Source organism: Saimiri boliviensis, chromosome 17 (assembly GCF_048565385.1).
Source record: "Saimiri boliviensis isolate mSaiBol1 chromosome 17, mSaiBol1.pri, whole genome shotgun sequence".
Taxonomy (NCBI): Eukaryota; Metazoa; Chordata; class Mammalia; order Primates; family Cebidae; genus Saimiri; species Saimiri boliviensis.
In genome coordinates, this window is record NC_133465.1 from 34,064,163 (window position 1) to 34,083,924 (window position 19,762).

Sequence of the window (19,762 nt, forward strand, 5' to 3'; positions counted from 1 at the left end):
GAGGTGACAATTGGCTGAGGATGCAGCTGCCCCAGCCCGGCAGCCTCTGCCATTACCCACTTGAGGTTTCCGCAGGACTCAACCACGGTTACACAAGCCTCCCAGGGTCATATGACCTCATTCTGGCCCCACTGGCTTTGGCAGCCTGGATTCCTAATGAGACAGAGTCAGCCTGGGCCCGTCTCCCCATACGGGGAATAAGAGCACGGGCAAGCGGGTTGTCTTGCATGCCAGCTCTAATCACTTGGTCGTGGCTTGTGCAGAGGCTGTGTGGCAGAGGGTCCTGAGGTTGTGTGGGTGCTATAGGACAGTAATGCCCGGATGGATTAGTGATGTCTGCCAAGGACGAGGGCTGGAAGGTGGTGGCACATGTGCCACAGATCTCCTGCCTAGGACTAAATGATTTTACAATTCTGCGGGTCTGGGGGACTAGGACCCCTGGGGTAATTGGATGGTTCTTCTCCCTTTTAATTGATCCAAGGGTGGGGGTGGGGCACATCTTGGGTTCTGGGAGAAAAGCCACTCTGGTCCTTTCCCTGGAGCTGCCCAGGCCTGAGCTCTGGGACACCACCTAGTGGCCTGGCTTGGCAGTGCCACTGGGCTGGGCCGAGATCTTAGGCCAGAAGCAAATCCCTCTGCAGTGGGCATCGCAGCACAGATAGACTACAGATGCAGGGTCTGCTCCTTGGTGGTTTTCAGAGGAGGGAGACTGGGGTGTGCAGAGACAGAGCTGGTCTGAGGAGTCCCACCTCTTTCCAGAAGCGTGACCTCTGGGTGGGACACAGGAAGGTTCTGGCATTTGGGACCTGTGGCTTCCTGTTCTAACTCCCACTTTTCAGGGTTGGATCCTGGTCCTCCTTGGGGGCAGAATGGAAGATCAAGTCAGATCTAGGAGGGGGTCTACCTCCTGCCTCCTGGAGCTGGCACTGGCTTGGAAAGGGGCAGCCTGCTGTCAGCCTCATGTCCACGTCACTGGGCTGCCTGGGCCTCGACCCGCTTGCCTGTGGAGTAGGCTAATAGCACATGACCCTATACATCTTCCAGGTTTGTTGTGAGGAGGAAATGAGTGTGTGGGGGAGAGAGGGCTTTGGGAGTCGAAAAGCCCCCTCCCATCATTGCTGCAAGTGAGAGGAGGAAGCGAAGAGAGGGAAACCCACAGTTACTGTACTCCTCTATCTTCCCCTCCCGTCCTTACTCATTTGCCTAATAAATATCTATTGACCATGGCAGGCACTGATTCGGGCGCTGGGGATTCCACAGTGAGTATGGCAAAGCCTCTGCCCTTACGGAGTCTACATTCTGGTGGAGAAGATGTCAGTGACAAATATATAACGTCCGAGGTGGTCTGTTTCATGGGGAAGACAGGGAAGCCTAAAGGGTTAGGAACACTGGGACGTTGCGGGTGGGCTTGCCTCGTTGGTCCCCACTCAAGGTGATGGTTGAATAGGGACCAGAAGGAAGGGAGGGAGTCGTGCCGACATGTGGGAGAAGAACATAGCAGGTGGTGGAAGAAGCAAGTTCAGAGGCCCCTGGGTTGGGAGCATGTTTGGCTCGTTGGTGGACTAGCAAGGATCCAGGTAGCCGCAGAGAGTGAGGCTCTGTCTGTGTGTGTGCATGCACATTTGACAGCAAGGTCAAAAGGTGTCATGGGCAGGACCATGTGGGTTGACCACAGTAAGCTCTGGGTATTCTGGGGATATGGGAGCCACTGGGAGGTGTGGAGCAGAGGAAGGACATGATCCCTGTAATGAGGGGTCACTAGGTAGGCAAGTGGGAAGCAGGGAGCTCGGGAGGGCGCGGTAGCCGGGCAGGTGGTGAGGAGTGGACAGATTCGGAACTCGTTTGGAGGACAGGGGAGACAGGCTTTGTTGTGAATTGGACATAGAGTATAAGAGAATGAGAGCACTGCGAGAGGACTCCACAGGCTTTGGCCGGAGCCGAGGGAGTTGCCATTAACAGAGATGGAGAAGGCAGGGGAGGAGCAGGCTGGGGTCAGAGGGAGTCACAGGTGGGATGGATCCATGTTGCTGGAGCTGTTATTGGATGTCCAAGCGAAGGCAGCAGAGAGGCTGTGTGAGTGTGGAGTTGAGGGGAGTGCCCACAGGAGAGGTCAGAGCACATGAGAGCCAGTGATCCGTATGCAGATGGTATTCCAGGCCATGGGCTGGATGAGATTGCTCAGGGAGTGAGTCTAGCCTGGGAAAAGGTCCTAGGCCTGTGCCCCAGCCCACAGCAGCCTGTCTCATTGGGTGCTTATTATGCTCCTGGTACCCGTGGACGTTCTGTTAATACTCCTTCCAAGGAGGTACTATCCTTGTCTCCAAATGAGGAAGCTGAGGTTCAGACAAATGAAACGATTTCCCCCAGCCGCACAGCCTTACTACGGTCAGAAAGTGCACCAGGACTCTGGCTCCCCAGCCCTCACAGCCCCCACGCAGACCCTCGCCGGGCCTGACGCACCAGGCTGGAGGCTGGCTGGGATGACCTTGGCCAAGGCCAGATCAACTGCACCGGGGCAGCTTGCCCACCTCCCTGGGCCAAGCCGGGAGTGACTCAGGCCTTGGCTGCGTGCTCATGCTAGGAGAGAAGGTTGGCTGTTTGCCGCCCCTGCCAGGCCTGGATTCCTTCACAGGGGGAGGTGGAGGGCCACTCTGATCCTGGCTCCCTGGGACCTGGAGGAGGACAGGTGTGGGGTTTCTGCTTCCCGGTCCCCGGGTCACTCACAGCCATGAGTTCAAGGGAGCCTTAGAGTCAGCCTCTGAGAGGTCTGATGAGCCCAGTGGGCTGCTGGCTTCCTTTTTCAGAAGACTGTCGGGGCTTATCTCCCTCTGTTTCCCTGCCAGTGCTCAGCAGCTGGGGTTCTCAGAGGTGGCATGGTCTCTCCAAGGTCACAGAGCCACCTTGGGAGCAGAGCCAAGAGACCTTGCTACCATGCTGTCTGGGTCATGTTTCCTCTGCTGAAATGTCCTCTGGGCTGTGCCCAGTCTCCTGAGCCTGGGGCACACATAGCTGAATTTCTCATACTCCTTGGCTCGTAGCCCTGTGAGCCTTACTTGGCATTTTTTTTTCTCTCTCTTAGGAAGTGGGTTCCTAATTCTGGCCTCTCCACATACTGGCTGTGTGACTTTGAGCAATTGACCTAACCTCTCTGAACTGGTTCCCACAGCTATGAAATGGAGACAGTAACATGTATCTCATGGTGTTGTAATGAAGATGAAATGTGTAAGCCCCTGGCACCTTTCACGTATTTTAAACTGCTTTTCATCTGAGCAGTGCTAGCTGCAAAAGGCAGCCTGGCGTCGACAACTGTGACCCTGCTCCCAGGCACGCTGCAGCCATGGCCTCAGACTCCGCCCTGAGCTTAGCCAGGGGGAGAGAGGGGCGGTGCTATGAGAATTGGAGGCCTCTATAAGTCCCCCTGGTGCTAACCACAGGCAGCCTAGGAGTCTCTGAGACCTTATAGAGTCCTGTGGAAGTGGTACTTCTGTAAATCAAAATGTTTCCCATTACTGTTCCTGAGCACTCTCTTCATCCACAGAACCACCCTTTGATAGAAAAGTCTAGACTTGGCCGGGCGCGGTGGCTCATGCCTATAATCTCAGCACTTTGGGAGGCCGAGGCAGGCAGATCACAAGGTCAGGAAATCGAGACCAGCCTGGTCAACGTGATGAAACCCCGTCTCTACTAAAAATACAAAAATTAGCTGGGCGTGGTAGTGTGTACCTGTAGTCCCAGCTACTCGGGAGGCTGAGGCAGGAGAATCGCTTGGACCCGGGAGGTAGAGGTTGCAGTGAGCCAAGACCGCGCCACTGCACTCCAGCCTGGTGACAGAGTGAGACTCTGTCTCAAAAAAAAAAAAAAAAGAGAAAAGTCTCGACTTTGCCTTTACTTGCTGTGTGCCCTCGGGCAACTCCCTCTTAGACTTGGGTCTCCGGCTCTTTACCTGTAATGTGAGGCAGGGGGTGGGGCTGGGCTGGAGTTGTCAGCCTGTTCCATTTCGTGGCCCCCACAAGGATGTTTTTAAGGCTTTGCACCTGGGCTACATGGAAGCGGCTTCTTGACCTGCTGTGTCTCCAGTTGCCCAGACCAGCCCGGCCTCCCCTTGGGGCTGTGAGGATCAATATTTCCTTCCAGAGTGCGGAAGGAGTTCCAGGGATTGACATCCAGGTGCTGGGGAAGACTCCCTTAGAATCTCCCTACCCTATCCCCCTGCGGGGGCAGCTTGGCCAGTTTACCCACAACTCCCAGCTCTGCACCAGTCTCCTGGAGTCTAGGCATTGTGCTGAGAATTATCTTATTTCATTCCCATTGAAACCCCCTAAGGGGCACATCCAGATGAGGGTATGGGGCCATGGAGATGATGGGAGACTTGCCTGAGGCTCCACAGCTGGGAGTATAGAGAAGGAACCGCAGCTCCATCTGAACCCGTGCAGGTTTCCTATAAACAGCAGGAGTGCGAGAGGGCTTCTGGGCTTCTCAACACTCAGAGAGCCCGAGAGCCCGAGGGAGCTGTCCAGAGGGCTGCTAATGGGTAAAATGTAGGCCCTGCTGTCTCCCTTCTTCTTCCGCTGGGGGTGGGAGCTACCCGGGAGGCTGAGGCAGGAGAATCCCTCGAACCTGGGAGGCGAAGGTTGCAGTGAGCTGAGATCACGCCACTGCTCCAGCCTGGGCAACAGAGTAAGACTCTGTCTAAAAAAAAAAAAAAAAAGGCCGGGGTTGGTGGCACATGCCTGTAATCCCAGCACTTTGGGAGGCCGAAGCGGGTGGATCACCTGAGGTCAGGAGTTTGAGACCAGGCTGGCCAACATGGCAAAACCCTGTCTTTACTAAAAATACAAAAATTGGCCGGGCGTGGTGGCAGGTGCCTGTAATCCTAGCTACTCGGGAGGCTGCAGGAGAATCGCGTGAACCCGTAAGGTGGAGGTTGCAGTGATCTGAGATCGCACCATTGCACTCCAGCCTGGGCAAGAGGAGTGAGACTCCATCTCAAAATAAATAAATAAATAAATAAATAAATAAATAAATAAATAAATAAAATAAAATAAAGCTGCCACTTTTCTACAATTAACAAAATTACTGTAAGGCCTGGAATAAGCATGAGAAAGTCAGAAGTTGGCTTTTAGGCACATTCCATTCTCAACAGTCTGTGCTAACAGAAATGCAACCTTGGCAGTGATTGACATGCCTGGTTTTGAGTGGGCGGGGTGATTTTCTGTGGCGGATTTAGGCTCCTCATTGCACTTGATCTTCAGTTCTACCCATACATGTTGTCAGGACACCGTGCTGGCCCTGGGGGCTGAGGGACACACTGGCTGGGGCAGGGGAACTGGGCTTGGTGGAAATAAGAACTGAAGTTACGGTGTATATGCTTTCTCAAGACAACTTTGAGAAAAAACTTCTAGGATTTTAAAAACCATGTAAGAACACTGAGTGTTCCATAAGAACAAGCGTGTCTGTGATATAAAACATGTCAGCCTGACACTGGGGTGCGGAAAATGCAGTTTAGGGGTTGACAATGGCCCAGCGTCTCTGCTCCTCTCTGTTGGGCTGGTCAGAGGAGTGGACTGAGTTTTAGGGCCTGACATGAGCTTTCCAAGAGTGGGAACTGGGCCTCCCCTATGTGCCCGAGGCTCTGCCAGGATGGAACCCTGTTTCCTTTCTCGGGCTGGAAGCTCCCGGTGACACTGGCAAGTCCCGTTTCTCATCTCTGCTGTCCCTGGGGTTCCTTGGAGCTCTGCCTGAGAGGCCTGCCCTGACGGTGAGACCACGACGTTGCGGCAGTGATGTGGGCAAATGAGAACAGGGACTAGAGACCAGAGAGGCAGGAGGTCTTTAAACAGCCCCTCCTTCCTCAATCGGGTCTTCAGGGGTCCTTGGCAGTACACGTAATGGTAAAGACCAGTGGCTTGGGGGCCGTATGTCCCAGGTTCAAGTACTGGCTACTCCAGGAACCCAGCGTCTATGCCTCAGTTTTCCCATCTGCAACATGGGATACTAGTACCTACATCATAGTATTGTCATGAGTTGGACCACATAGAGCACCTAGGCTGGTCCCCGGCACTGACGAAGCCCTTGCTAACTGGTAACTGTCCTGTGCCAGTAAAGAACCGTGCGAGTTTCTTACTGCAGCTGGGGAGAAAGCGGGGGGGGGGGGGGGGGAGGGGGAGGAGGTCTCCCCTGAGCGTGGTAGGGGTCGCGCCTCCTTGCCCTCATTTCTTAATGGCCCCTGGCCGCCACCCTAAGCTCATGTTTGTTAGCCTTGGCCCTGACTATCTCCCTTGGTTTCAGGTGGGACCGTCCGTGCAGCCGGTGCCAGGATGCCCAGGGGATGTGGATGACCGGCCGTCCAGCCCCAGCACGGCCCGGCCCGCATGCCACTGCCCCGCGAGGACCGCTCTCCGAGGGCCGCCTGGACCCGCACCCATAGTCTCCAGACCCGGGGCCCTCGGCAGCCCCTTCTTCCTGCCCGGCCGCCCGGGGTGGAGGAGGCGCTGGAGTGAGCTGCTCGAGGCCGCGGAGCAAGCAAACGCTGACGGCGGAAAGACCCTGGGGAAGGGGCTTTGCGGCTGGCGAGAAACATTTTCCTCCACCGGCTCCGCAAAATGACCAGCCTGTTCCGCCGGAGCAGCAGCGGCAGCGGCGGGGGCGGCAGCGCGGGGGCGCGCGGGGGCGGGGGAGGCGCGGCCGCCCCCCAGGAGCTCAACAACAGCCGGCCGGCCCGCCAGGTGCGCCGCCTGGAGTTCAACCAGGCCATGGACGACTTCAAGACCATGTTCCCCAACATGGATTACGACATCATCGAATGCGTGCTGCGCGCCAACAGCGGCGCGGTGGACGCCACCATCGACCAGCTGCTGCAGATGAACCTGGAGGGCGGGGGCGGCGGCGTCTATGAGGACAGCTCCGACTCCGAGGACAGCATCCCCCCGGAGGTAGGGGCGCGGCCCGGGTAATTCACCACCAGCTCCAGCCACCGTTGGAGCCTCTAAGAGGGCCTGGGTTACTCCGCTGTCTGGGTTCTAATTGGCAGGCAGCTTTACTTCCCCTAGGAAAAAGTACCATCCGTCAGTGACCTTATTTTATGGGCAGAAATCACGCAGTCATTCAGCAAACACTGAGCACCCATTCCGTGGTGTGCGAGGCATGGCACTGGACCCCGAGTCAGGAGGCATCAGAATCAAGGCGTTTGTTAAAAGTGGAGGTACCCAGGCCCCACCCCAACATACTAAACTCCACTTCCAGGCCTGAAGTCCACTAGTGTGGCCAAGTCAGACCAAGTTTCTGCCCTCCTTGAGGTCACAGTCCAGTATGGACCAGAAGCATACGAGTAGGTACTGACGGCCAGAGTGATAAGTGCTCCATGGAGATGTGCAAGCAGCAGAAAGGGGTGGCTTCCCCGAGGAAGCTAAGCCGAGACTCTAAGCTGAGACCCGAAGGAAGAGTGAAGCTGGGGAAAGGGTGTGCAGGCCAAGGGAACAGCTCCTGCAGAAGCTGGGAGGTGAAATAGCGCCTGACTGGCTGGGGAGCTGGCTGCAGGACCATCTTCAGGGTCCGAGAGTGAGGGGAGACTAATGAGCTTGACAAAGCCCTGATGCTGAGAAAAAGTGCGGCTGTATCCTGGGAGCTTGGCCACGGAAAGGGAGTGAGGAATCAGACTTGCCACTTAAATCCCTCTCACTGTGGCCTGATGGAGGCGGTAGTGAGCCATAGCCAAGCTGTGGGAAGTGGCTGGAGACAGGGACCTGTCTGCTGCATCAGTACCCACCTGCTGGAGGTGGCGCGTCCTTCCCAGTCCCACCCAAGAGTTCAGTGGACGTCTGGTCCCCTAGTCGTAGCAGAGCCTGAGGTGCTTGGTGCAGAGGCTGAGGCACACAGAGCCCATTAATGAGAAGGTTGCTGTCCACAGGGTCATCTGGGACATGCAGCCATGGATAAGCCCAGGACCCAGCAGGAGGGATTTAACTCCACTCTTTATTGAGTCCCCCGACCTGTGACAGGCATCATCGTCCTAAGTGTCATCTCTTCTTCTTCTTCTTCTTTTTTTTTTTTTTTTTTTTGAGACAGAGTCTTCCTCAAGCTGGAGTACAATGGCACGATCTCAGCTCACTGCAACCTTCGTCTCCTGGGTTCAACTGATTCTCCTGCCTCAGCCTCCTGAGTAGCTGGGATTACAGGCACATGCCACCATGCTCGGCTAATTTTTGGTAGTTTTTAGTAGAGACAGGGTTTCACCATGTTGGTCAGGCTGGTCCCAAACTCCTGACCTCAGGTGATCCACCTGCCTTGGCCTCCCAAAGTGCTTGGATTACAGGCATGAGCCACTGCGCCTGGCCCGATGTGTCATCTTTTCTAAGCTGTACAAACTTTGCGACGTGGTGTTATTCTTACCCTTGTTCCCTGTTCTCTATCAGTCATCCTGCAGGGCAAAGTCCCCTTGCTTTTCCTCCTTACTGGATGCTGCTGAGACTTCTCCTGGGGTGGAGAAGCTCTCTTGGCAAAGACATCTGGCTTCTCCCTGGTCACCTGCAGTACCCACAACAGTATAGGCACATACCAAGCACTGAGGAGTGTTTGTTGAATGAATGCATGTTGCTGCTGTCTTTGGGTAGTTTTCTATTCTCTCTCTCTTTGGGAGACCACTCCTTTGACCTACTTGGAGTAGGTGGTGGAAGGAATATTAGAAAATACAGATGCTCTTTGTAGAAAGAAGGAGAGAGAGAGAGTGTGTGTGTGTGCGCACGCGCATGTGTGTATATGTGTGTGTCTGCAGATACAGTTGACCATTGAACAATGCAGGGCTTGGGGCAGTGAATCCCCCCATGCAGTCAAAAATCCACTTTTGAATATAACTTTTGTTTCTCCCAGAAATTGACTACTAATAGCCTGTTGTGGACCTCCAGTCTTACTGTTAAAAACAGTTGATTAACATATATTTCGTGGCCGGGCGCAGTGGCTCAAGCCTGTAATCCCAGCACTTTGGGAGGCAGAGGCGGGTGGATCACGAGGTCAAGAGATCGAGACCATCCCGGTCAACATAGTGAAACCCCATCTCTACTAAAAATACAAAAAATCAGCTGGGCATGGTGGCACGTGCCTGTAATCCCAGCTACTCAGGAGGCTGAGGCAGGAGAATTGCCTGAACCCAGGAGGCGGAGGTTGCAGTGAGCCGAGATCGTGCCATTGCATTCCAGCCTGGGTAACAAGAGTGAAACTCCGTCTCAAAAAAAAAAAAAAAAAAAAAATATATATATATATATATATATATATATATATATATACATTTCGTATGCTGTGTGTAGCATATACCATATTTCTACACTAAAGTAAGGTAGAGAGAAGAAAATGTTAAGAAAAACGTAAGCAAGACAAAACATGTTTTCTATTCATCAAGCGGAAGTAGGTCTCACACCGAGTAGGCTGAGGAGGAGGAGGGAGAAGAGGGGTTGGTCTTGCTGTCACAGAGTTGGTGGAGGTGGAAGAAAATCTGCTTGTAAGTGGACTCGTGCAGTTCAAACTCACGTTATTTGAGGGTCAACTGTACATGCATTAAGTGTGGCCTGGAAAGAAAGCTCTCTGCCAGCTCTGATGCTTTCTGCAGTCTGACTTGCCCTGACAATCTGGCAGGGAAGGTAATATTTCCTCCTTTGTCCACGGCCCCCACAGCCCTATGAACCTCTGTGAGCCTTCACCGCCCCCTAGGCAGGCCCTTGCTGTGTGTGCTTCTGTTTCTCTAAGAATCTTGCTTTCCAAATCGAGCCCCCGCCCGGTACCCCTCCCCTCCCTTGGCAGTCTCCCCAGGCCCCTACCTTTGGAACTCTGCCTAGGCCCATAGGCAGGCAGCTCCTGAGCCAGCGGAAAGTGCTCCGGAAAATGTATGAGCCGCGGCTGGAATGACAATGACTGCTGACTGGAAAAAGCCCCCTTTCTGGGGGCTGATGGATGGTAGGCTGGCCTGAGGGGTATCCTTGCCATGGAGAAATATCTCCTGTCAGATAAATGGCCCAGACCCTGCCCCCTGGAGCACCTGGCAGGCATCCATCGCCCACAAAGTGAAGCCAGGAGGCCGCAGAGCCCAAAACTTCAGCACTTTTAGAGCCAGAAGAACAACCTCTTTGTGACTGGTGAGGATGAGGGGAGAGGCCAGGGAGGTCAGCAGCGCTGCTGGGGTATTCTTGGGACTCGAGCCCTGCATTCTGGAGCTTGCCTGGCCGGCCGCCTGCCTTCTCTGTGTTTCCCAAGTTCTCTCCAGGAGGCTCTGATGCATGTCTGGTCTTGCTGCCCTGGGAGGCTGCGCAGAGGAGCAGGAGGGGGCCTCCTGGTGTGGCTGGGGAGGCCTGATCACCCTTGAGTCTGGGGGGCTGTCAGCTGCCGGCCACGGTCGGAGGAAGTTTCAAGCAGCTTCCCTCAGGGGACAGTTCTACTGAGCTCTCCTCCCCTCCTCACCCACCGCACTCAGGCGCAGGTCAGTGGGAACAGTCCAGGCCAGCCACCGAGACCTGCCACTGCTGGCCTCAAGGCCGCAGCCCAGAGCCCTGTCCCTCACACAGGCCACAGAGGGTCTGGGAAACGGGGCACCTGGGCTGGGGGACAGCAGCAGCAAGTTCTCTAAGTGCACTAGGGACTCGCAGGGCCACTGTCCTGTGCCGGGGAGCAGGAGCAGCGCTTACAGCATTCTCTCTCATTTTTCCTTTCTTGTGGAAATTTGGGGTAAGCAGAGCAGTGGCCTGCCAAGCGCTGCATTCTTCCTTTCCTGCGAAAGCATCTGTTTAAATACTTTCCACCCCGAAGGAAAGAACGTCAGTGCATTCCAGGGCCGGAGGCCTCCTTGGGTTGAGCTAGCTGTGTGTGTACAGAGCACTGCAAAGTATGTGTGTGTGCATGTGTGTGCGCGTGCATGTGTATGTGTGTGCATATATGTGCGTATATGCATGTGTATGTGCATGTGTGTGTGTATATGTTTGTGTGTGTGTATGCGTATGTATGATCACATGCACAGGCTCACCTCCCTATCCACCAGATGCCCCTGGGAGGCTGCGTGTGCTGGGCATGGCTGGTCTCAGAGCAGAGATGTGCCAATGCAGCCTGGCCCAACCCAGGCTTATACAGGCAGCATTATGATGGTGACTTTTGCAAACTCACTTGAGGTCTGGGGACTCTGGGCACCTTCGATTCACAGCCTCTGTGCGCCTCCCGTGTTCTTTGATCTTGGAGGAGATGGGAACAGAGAGAGTTGTGAGGGAAGTGAGCAGGAGGCAAAGGTGTAGGCCAGGCAGGGCTGTGTAGTGAGGAATCTCCCAGTCAGGGGTCCCATCTACTGCCCCAAACTCCTCTCTGGGTCTCTGGGGAAGAGTCTAGGTCGGTCAGTGGAGCAGGAACCCCAGACTTTGCCCAGCTGTTGGCCTCTCCCTGTCCTTCTTGACTCTTGGATAAAGACAAGAGCTTGGGAAGGAGAGCGGGCATCCTGGGCACGCCCCTTGCTACTCTCTGTCCTGAGAGTCCAACCTGAGTGTGCAGCCAGTGAACCTGAAGGAAAGACCCTTGGGCCGGTCACGGTGTAGCTGGGACTCACGCCTGTAATCCCAGCACTTTGGGAGGCCGAAGCGGGTGGATCGCCTGAGCGCAGGAGTTTGAGACCAGCCTGACCAACATGGTGAAACCTCATCTCTACTAAAAATACAAAAATTAACCTGGCATGGTGGCAGGCACCTGTAGTCCCAGCTGCTCGGGAGGCTGAGGCAGGAGAATCGCTTGAACCTGGGAGGCGGAGGTTTCAGTGAGCCAAGATCGCATCACTGCACTCCAGCCTGGGTGACGGAGCAAGACTCTGTCTCAAAACAAGCAAACGAAAAAGAAAGATCCTTGTGGTCCAAGTTGAAGACTCAGTTCTAAAACGTTTGTGGATTTGCCATGTCACTTAGCCTTGGCCTCAGTTTCCTTCTGTGTAAGATCAGATAATGAGCCATATCCTACTGCTCCAGGTTGTTTGAGGTTAAGATGAGATCAGAGACATGGAGGTACTTTGAGAGAGGGTATGAATGATGTTATCAAAGAAGAGCGTGGGCAGAGGAGCACATGAGTCACACGCGTGCGGCTCGGTGGAGTTTCACAGTGTGAATAGATCATATTATCAGCACCAGCTCAAGAACCATCATCCGGAGAACCTGGAGTGCCCCTGGTGTCCGTTCCCACCCTTACCCACCCCGTCGAGGGCACGCCGCTCTGACCCTGAGCACTGTTATGTTTGTCTGCCTGCATTTGACTGCGCATGGAGGGAGAATGCTACTGTGAACACTCTTTTGGGGACAAACATTTTGATGTCTGTGGACTGTGCTAGAACTGGAGGGTCAGAGGTAGCCGTGTGTTTAGCTTTTTCAAAAAGGCACTTTTCTAAGGTGGTTGATTGTATCGATTGACACCCCTACCAGCAAGACGGAGCTCCCTTATTATATACCCCGCCCTCCTACACTTGGTTTTGTCTAACCGGTATTTAAATTCAAGGAGGGATGATTAATAAGTCTTTCTCTGTTGCCTCTGATTTAGATCTTGGAGAGGACTTTGGAACCCGACAGCTCGGATGAAGAGCCCCCACCTGTGTACTCCCCACCAGCCTACCACATGCACATGTTCGACCGGCCCTACCCTCTGGCTCCCCCGACTCCGCCTCCCCGGTGAGGATCTGTCTTGTCTCAGAGCGCAGGGCGGTGGGGAAGAGGATCAGTGGCTGGGGCTGTGCACGAACAACGGGAAACTTGGCTGGACCCCTCAGTACATTCTCAAAGAACAGGCTTCTACTGCAGCAAGAGACATTTTAGCTAGATACCAAGGAGAACTTGCAAAATGTAACGATTGCAAGAACACACATTTCCTAGATTCCTACTCTGGGCTAGGTGGTGTGTCTCGTACCATATGGGACACAGAGCTAAGTAAAACTCAGCCTCTGCTTTCTGGGAGCTTTTAGTCAAGGGAGATGCCAGAGTAGAAATGACAAATATAGGGACTGTGTACTGACACTTCCCCTCCCAAACCCACAGCAAACGCTACTGATTAATCACTGTGCTCTTTCCTGCTGAGTCAACACCGAGCCTCAGATCTCCATCAACACAGAGCACAGCATTCCCAGCCAGTCATCAGTAACTGATGGAATGGCTATCTGCCATCCTTGGGCTAGGGATGTTGTGGGGATTTTTAAGCGATGACAGCAAGTCTCTTTGGTTGGGGTATTTTGATAACGGGAGGCAGGGAGGTAGACTGCAAAGTCTCTGGAAACGTCTTCCAGGTTAGAGGTTCTGTAATTTGGAAGTTTAAAATGAAGCTAGGCTGGGCCTGGTGGCTCACGTCTGTAATCCTAGCACTTCAGGAGGCCAAGGCGGGTGGATCACTTGAGGTCAGGAGTTCGAGAAACAGCCTGGCCAACATTGTGAAACCCCATGTCTACTAAAAACACAAAGGGCCGGGCGCGGTGGCTCAAGCCTGTAATCCCAGCACTTTGGGAGGCCGAGGCGGGTGGATCACGAGGTCAAGAGATCGAGACCAGCCTGGTCAACATGGTGAAACCCCGTCTCTACTAAAAATACAAAAAATTAGCTGGGCATGGTGGCGTGTGCCTGTAATCCCAGCTACTCAGGAAGCTGAGGCAGGAGAATTGCCTGAACCCAGGAGGCGGAGGTTGCGGTGAGCCGAGATCGTGCCATTGCACTCCAGCCTGGGTTAACAAGAGCGAAACTCCGTCTCAAAAAAAAAAAACAAAAAACAAACAAACAAAAAAAACCCACAAAGATTAGCTGGGTGTTGTGGTACACGCCTATAAGTCCAGCTACTTGGGAGTCTGAGGCAGGAGAACTGCTTGAGCCCGGGAGGTAGAGGTTTCAGTGAGCTCAGATGGCGCCACTGCACTCCAGCCTGGGCAACAGAGCGAGACTCCCATCTCAATCAATCAATCAATCAATCAATCAAATGAAACTAGTTGGCAACAAGGTCCCATGTGTCTCTGGGGTGCTTGTTTTTCTAGGCTCCACATTTGCACTGGGGCTGCTGGAGCTGGGGTGTGGTGGCCTCTTTGCCCTAGAGCTGCTGTTTCTTAGAATGGCTCAGGCCTGGAGTAGTGAGGGGCTGGGGAGATGATGGGAGAGGGCACCTGCCCCAGTTGGATCTTCTTTTCTCCCCAGAACGGCGCTAGAGCAGTGGTGGAGAACTCTGTTATCATGCAAGTATAGCTAGCATTGACTAAGCACCCTTCCAATGCCAGAAGCGGAGAATGTTCTTTACCGGCACCATCACATTTAATGCAAAGGTGGGCGCTGTTGTCATCATCCCTGTTTATGGACGAGGAAACTGAGCCTTGAGAGGTTTCATAGCTTCCCCAAGACAAAGAGCTGGAGTTGAAATCCAGGTCACTGACTTGCAGCCTATCACCCTCACTGCCCTATCCTGTCACGTCCCTAATGAGAAAAATCTCTGTGATTGCAGCTTAGGGAGCTCATAGAGTCCTAGAAAGTTACTGAGGGGAGGAGGGAGGGAAGTGTTTTGAGCCAGGGACAGGAACAGAGCTGGGATCTTTATCATGAGTGGTACCAGGAGCTGGCAGGCTGTACTGGAGTGGGAGGTGGGGAGTGAGTGATGGGTCTGGGTGGGGCTTAGGCAGGGCTTGCAGACTGGGATGGGCCACAGAGCCCAGGGCTACATGATTATCCTTTGACTTTATTTTTTTTATTTTTTATTTTTTTGGGATGGAGTCTCAGTCTGTCATCCAGACGAGTGCAGTGGCATGATCTCTGCTCACTCCTATCTCTGCCTCCAGAGTTCAAGCTATTCTTCTGCCTCAGCCTCCTGAGTAGCTGGGATTACAGGCATGCGCTACCACACCCAGCTAACTTTTATTTTCAGTAGAGGCAGGGTTTCACCGTGTTGCCAGGCTGGTCTTGAACTCCTGACCTGAGGTGATTCACCCACCTCAGCCTCCCAAAGTGCTGGGATTACAGATGTGAGCCACTGTGCCTGCCCCTGCCTCCACCTTTTTTTTTTTTTTTTTTTTTTTTAATATCCCAACATACTTTTGCAAGAAGTTCAACTGAGGCCATAAGAGAAAGGATTTTTTTTCTTCTTTAAATAGAAACAGTCTCATGATGCTGCCCATGGTGAATCTGAACTCCTGGGCTCTAGCAATCCTCCCACCTCAGTATCCCAGGTATCTGGGACTATAGTCCCAGATATACGCCAGACCTATAACCATCATACTTGGCTGAAAATCCCAGTATAAATATGGTATGAGTATCCACACCCCCTCCCTACTCTGGCTGGGTGTTCAGCCTGCTGTGGGTGGGGGCCAGGGCAGGGCAGGGCAGCCCAGTGATGGGAGCCCCACTTGGGGGCAAGGTAACCTCAGCACTAGAACAAGGCTCAGGAGGCCTTGTTCAGACCCTGTGGGCTTTAGACAAGTTACTGCTCTTGCTTGAGGTTCTGGAACCTGACTCAGGAAATGAAGGCTTTGCAGGGCTGGGAGTGGATGCCCTGAGAAGAACTTGACCTGTGGAGTCAGACGGAAGCGGTCTGTTTTCCCCACGCCTTCCTTCAGCTGCCTAGCTTAGGATTCTTCAGGCACCTTTGCTGTGTGGCCTTTGGCTCATTGCTTAACCTCTTTGAGCTTCATTTGCCTCACCTGAAACGGGAATAGTAATTTCTACCTTAGCACTCCAGGAGGATTGAATGAGATGTGTGTGGAGCCCTCAGCACAGTCCCAGATATACACCAGACCTATAATCAGTGGTTTACTGCTTCCTCCTGTCTGCCAGCTATACTCGCTGGCCTCTGAGTTCAGCTCTAACACTGAGCATTGAGACCAAGGGCGAGGCTTCCCCCAGAAGCTAGTCTTCAGTAGAGGCATGGGTCCCTTTGCCCCACGATGGCTTTGCTAGATCTGGGCCTCTAGGCCATCTCCAGTGCCTCGTCCAGCCCCTCCATCCAGGATATTCATTTCCAGCATTTGCTGAGTCGCCTGCTGTATGCAGGTGCTAAGCCATGTGTGTGATGAGGTAAGTATGGCATTGCTGGACCATATGTGTAAACCATGTGCTGAACTCTGTGTGATGAGGAGGCAAGCTCGGCATTGCTGGACCATGTGTGTGAGTCATGTGCTGAGCCGTCTGTGTGATGAGGAGGTGAGCTCGGCATTGCTGGACCATGTGTGTGAGTCATGTGCTGAGCCGTGTGTGTGATGAGGAGGTGAGCTTGGCATTGCTGGACCATGTGTGTGAGCCATGTGCTGAACTCTGTGTGATGAGGAGGTGAGCTCAGCATTGCTGCACCATGTGTGAACCATGTGCTGAGGCATGTGTGTGATGTGGCAGTGAATATGGCACTGCCTGTTTCCCCACCCACCGCCAAGGAGATCAGGGTCTAGAGAAGCCGAAGACATGGGGGCAGGGAAGGCTGCCAGGAGAAACTGATGTCCAGGCTCTGAGCTGAAGACCACATGGCAGTAATCTGGAGAAGCAGAGGACAGGGAGGTGCTCGGGCAAAGGAGGCAGCACGTGCGGAGGCCTGGAAGCAGGAAGAGGGCCCATGTGGGACCTCCTGGAAGCATCTAACAGCAGGTGGGGCTGGACAGGCAGGCAGATCAAGGGCCCTGTGGCCCTCCAAGGAGCTTCCATCTTCTCTTGCAGCCAGTGGGAGCCTTTCAAGGGCCTTAAGCTGGAGAGTAACACGACCAGGTTAGTGTTTTAGGAATCTTCCTCTGGCTGCTGAGGGAGATCAGATTTGAGTTAGGGGAGTGGCCTGCTCCCTTCTGCCACCTCCAGTCACCGGGGTGCTGAGAGCCTGTGTATGGGGCAGAGTTTGGGAGCATGAGCATTGTCCTGCTAGGGCACAGAGAGGCAGGCAACCCTGGGAGCATGCTTCAAATGTCACCATCCCTGGGCCCAGGTTCTATCTGGATGATCTGTGTGTCCGGGACATGGCCTGAACCCGTTCTGGACCTCAATGTCCAGTTTTTACCAAAAATTGTATCTGGAAGGCCTGTCTCTGAAATCCTTTTCCGTCACATCTGATGTTCCATGGGTAAACCTGGGAGTTCGATGGGGCTTGAAGTTGTAGTTTTGGGGTCCAGAGGCAGAGGCTCCGGGCTGGGAAGTCTTCCCCAGCTTCTGTCTCCTTCCCCTCCCCCAGCCTATCTTTCCCTGCATCTATCTGAAAGAAAGTCGGTCTCTGAAACCCAGGGGACCCCTCCACACAGGCCGCCTGCTGTTCTTCCGTTAAAATTACAGCCTTGGAAGTTTTTTTTATTTGCGTCTCAGCTCATTTCTGACATTCCTTTCCGACCACAATGGAGTTGCCTGGGCTGCCTGTGCAGGGCCCCTAGCTCACGCAGCTGTGGGCTGACCTCATCTCTACCAGTGCCAGGCAAGGGGCCGGGAGGGGGCTGGGCTTGGCCTGCCTTCAGGGCCACAGGCCCAGCAGCAGGGGAAACTCAGCCGGTAACAGGGACCGCCTCCATCTTGTCCCGTTCTCCACTTGGAGGCCTCATGGCTGGAGGGGTCCAGATGCACCTCTGGGGTCCTCCCTCTGCTGCTTTCCTGGGTGGCGCTCCCAGGTGTGGTTAAATTGGGGGTGGGCATCCACGTCCCAGATGAAGACCCTGAGATCCAAGAACGGGCAGTGCTCCTAGAGGGGATTTCTCCGTGCTCTGGCCTGGGCTGGTCTGTGGGTCCCTGCGAGATGGGGCTCCCTCTCTCCCCATCTCTGGCCTTTGGAGAAAAACGAAGCCTCCAACAGTGACAGAAGGTGGCAGTGATGTGGAAGGAAATTTGGCCATGGAATGGGAGTCCAGGGTTGTGATGCGAGCTCCTCCCGGGACCATTCCCTCTCCCCCAGCGTCTGCGTAGCGAGAGGGTGGACGAGGCGTGCTGGGGTTCCCTTGGCTCCAGTCTGCGAGAGCTGAGCTCCCCACAGGCACTTAGCAGCTGGTTATCCTGTCTGCTGCCGCCCCCGCCCCTTCCCCGCGCCCCCGCCACCGGCCACCCGCCCAAAATAGAAAAGGAAAGGAAGTTATTTCCATAGTCAGCGGCAGCCCGGAAAAGCTCCCCTCCAGTGAGGGGGCGGGCGGGATTCCTGGAGCTGGAGACCAAATCAAAGCCCGGCCGAGAGTGAGAGCGGCCCCCACCGCCCGACCCTCGGCTGCCTGCTCAGTGCGCCGTTTCCCTGATTCAGCGGAACACGTGTCCTGCGGTTGCCACGCTGCAGGCTGCCATGGAGCTGTGGGGAGCTCCTGGCCGAGCTCCAGGCTGCCCTCAGGCCCAGGCGGCAGGGAGGGAGCCTGGGGGTCAGGGAGGGTGTGGGCCAGCCCCCTCTTCCTCTCCTGCCTTGCCCAGCTGTTGGCTCTGCCATGGCACAGAGCTCCTGCCACACACATGCCAGGCTAGCAAAGACCGGCTCCGGAGCGCCCTGAGAGCGAGATCCTTGCACGCTCACATCAACACCTCATTCCTCAGGACACAGCCTCCTGAGGGGCTCCCCGGCACCTGGGCAGGGAGACAGCAGTTTCTAGATAAGGAAACTGAACCCTAGAGGGGAATAGGGGCCCACCCAAGACCACCCTACCGGCTGGTAGTTGAGCCGGAACTGGAGCTTGGATTTACGGGGATCCTGGCGTCCCCACATGCCCCCTTCTCAGCAAACCAACACGAAGCAGGCCATGCTGCTGGAGCTTATGTGTCTGTCTCTTTGGACCATACCTGTCACTCAGCGTCATGAGACTGGCACTGTGTAGGTGCTGGGATAGAAGCATGAAAGGATGCGATTCCTGCCGTCTTTAGGGGACATTCGTAAACAACTACGTCTACATCCACAGCGTTCCACATGAGCACCGTGGACAGACAGCTCTGCAGGTCTAGAGATCTGGGAGGCGCTGAGTGACTGGAGAGCAGTGAATGGCAGGGAGTTAGCTGAGGCTGGTGGAGAAGTCTCCAGTGATGAGGCAGAGTGACAGGCCTTTGTTCCGGAGGCAGTGGAGGCCATGGGAATCTTTTTTTTTTTTTTTTTTTTTTTTTGAGACGAAGTCTTGCTCTGTCACCCAGACTGGAGTGCAGTGGCACGATCTTGGCTCAGTGCAACATCCATCTCCCAGGTTGAAGCAATTCCCCTGCCTCAGCCTCCTGAGTAACTGGGACTACAGGTGCACATCGCCACGCCCAGCTAATTTTTTTTAGTAGAGACGGGGTTTCACCATGGCCAAGATGGTCTCAATCTCCTGACCTCATGATCTCCCTGCCTCGGCCTCCCAAAGTGCTGAGATTATAGGTGTGAGCCACTGCACCCAGCTGGCCATGGGAATCTCTGAGCAGGATCTGACCTGCCTGAGGACCTGGTGTGATGGGGCCAGGAGACCTGGGGTTGGGCTTGATGGCTCCCTCCTCCCTGTTACTTCCCATTCTCTAGGATTGACGCGCTGGTCTCTGGAGCCCCTACAAGCCAGAGGCGCTATCGGAACTGGAACCCACCGCTGCTAGGCAACCTCCCCGATGACTTTCTCCGCATCCTGCCCCAGCAGCTAGACAGCATACAGGTAATGCAGGCCACCCCCACCTTCTACTCCCACCTGCCTGTCCAGCAGCTCTCTTTGCCCACACAATTTGTGCCAGCCAGTTTTACTCCCTGATCTTTAAATCCAGGCTGAGCTATTTCTGTTGCCCGGGGTTTGCAGGGAAGGGATGCTGAACTGAAAGCCTCACTTCCTGCCTGGGCCTGAAGGTTTCCTGTTGTATTCAGGGAA

General features: G+C 54.5%; 1 protein-coding gene across 5 annotated transcripts in view; it reads left to right on the forward strand.

The window, feature by feature from the left end:
- Positions 1-19,762, forward strand: part of CUEDC1 (CUE domain containing 1) — a 95,751-nt gene that overhangs the window by 63,327 nt on the left and 12,662 nt on the right. For all 5 annotated transcript variants that reach the window (XM_039476622.2, XM_039476621.2, XM_074388536.1 and 2 more), the window contains exons 2-4: positions 6,289-6,932; positions 12,541-12,668; positions 19,429-19,555. In XM_039476622.2, coding sequence (XP_039332556.1) covers positions 6,603-6,932; positions 12,541-12,668; positions 19,429-19,555 — 585 coding nt within the window. In that variant the 5' untranslated portion in view covers positions 6,289-6,602. The remainder of the gene's footprint in view (positions 1-6,288; positions 6,933-12,540; positions 12,669-19,428; positions 19,556-19,762) is intronic.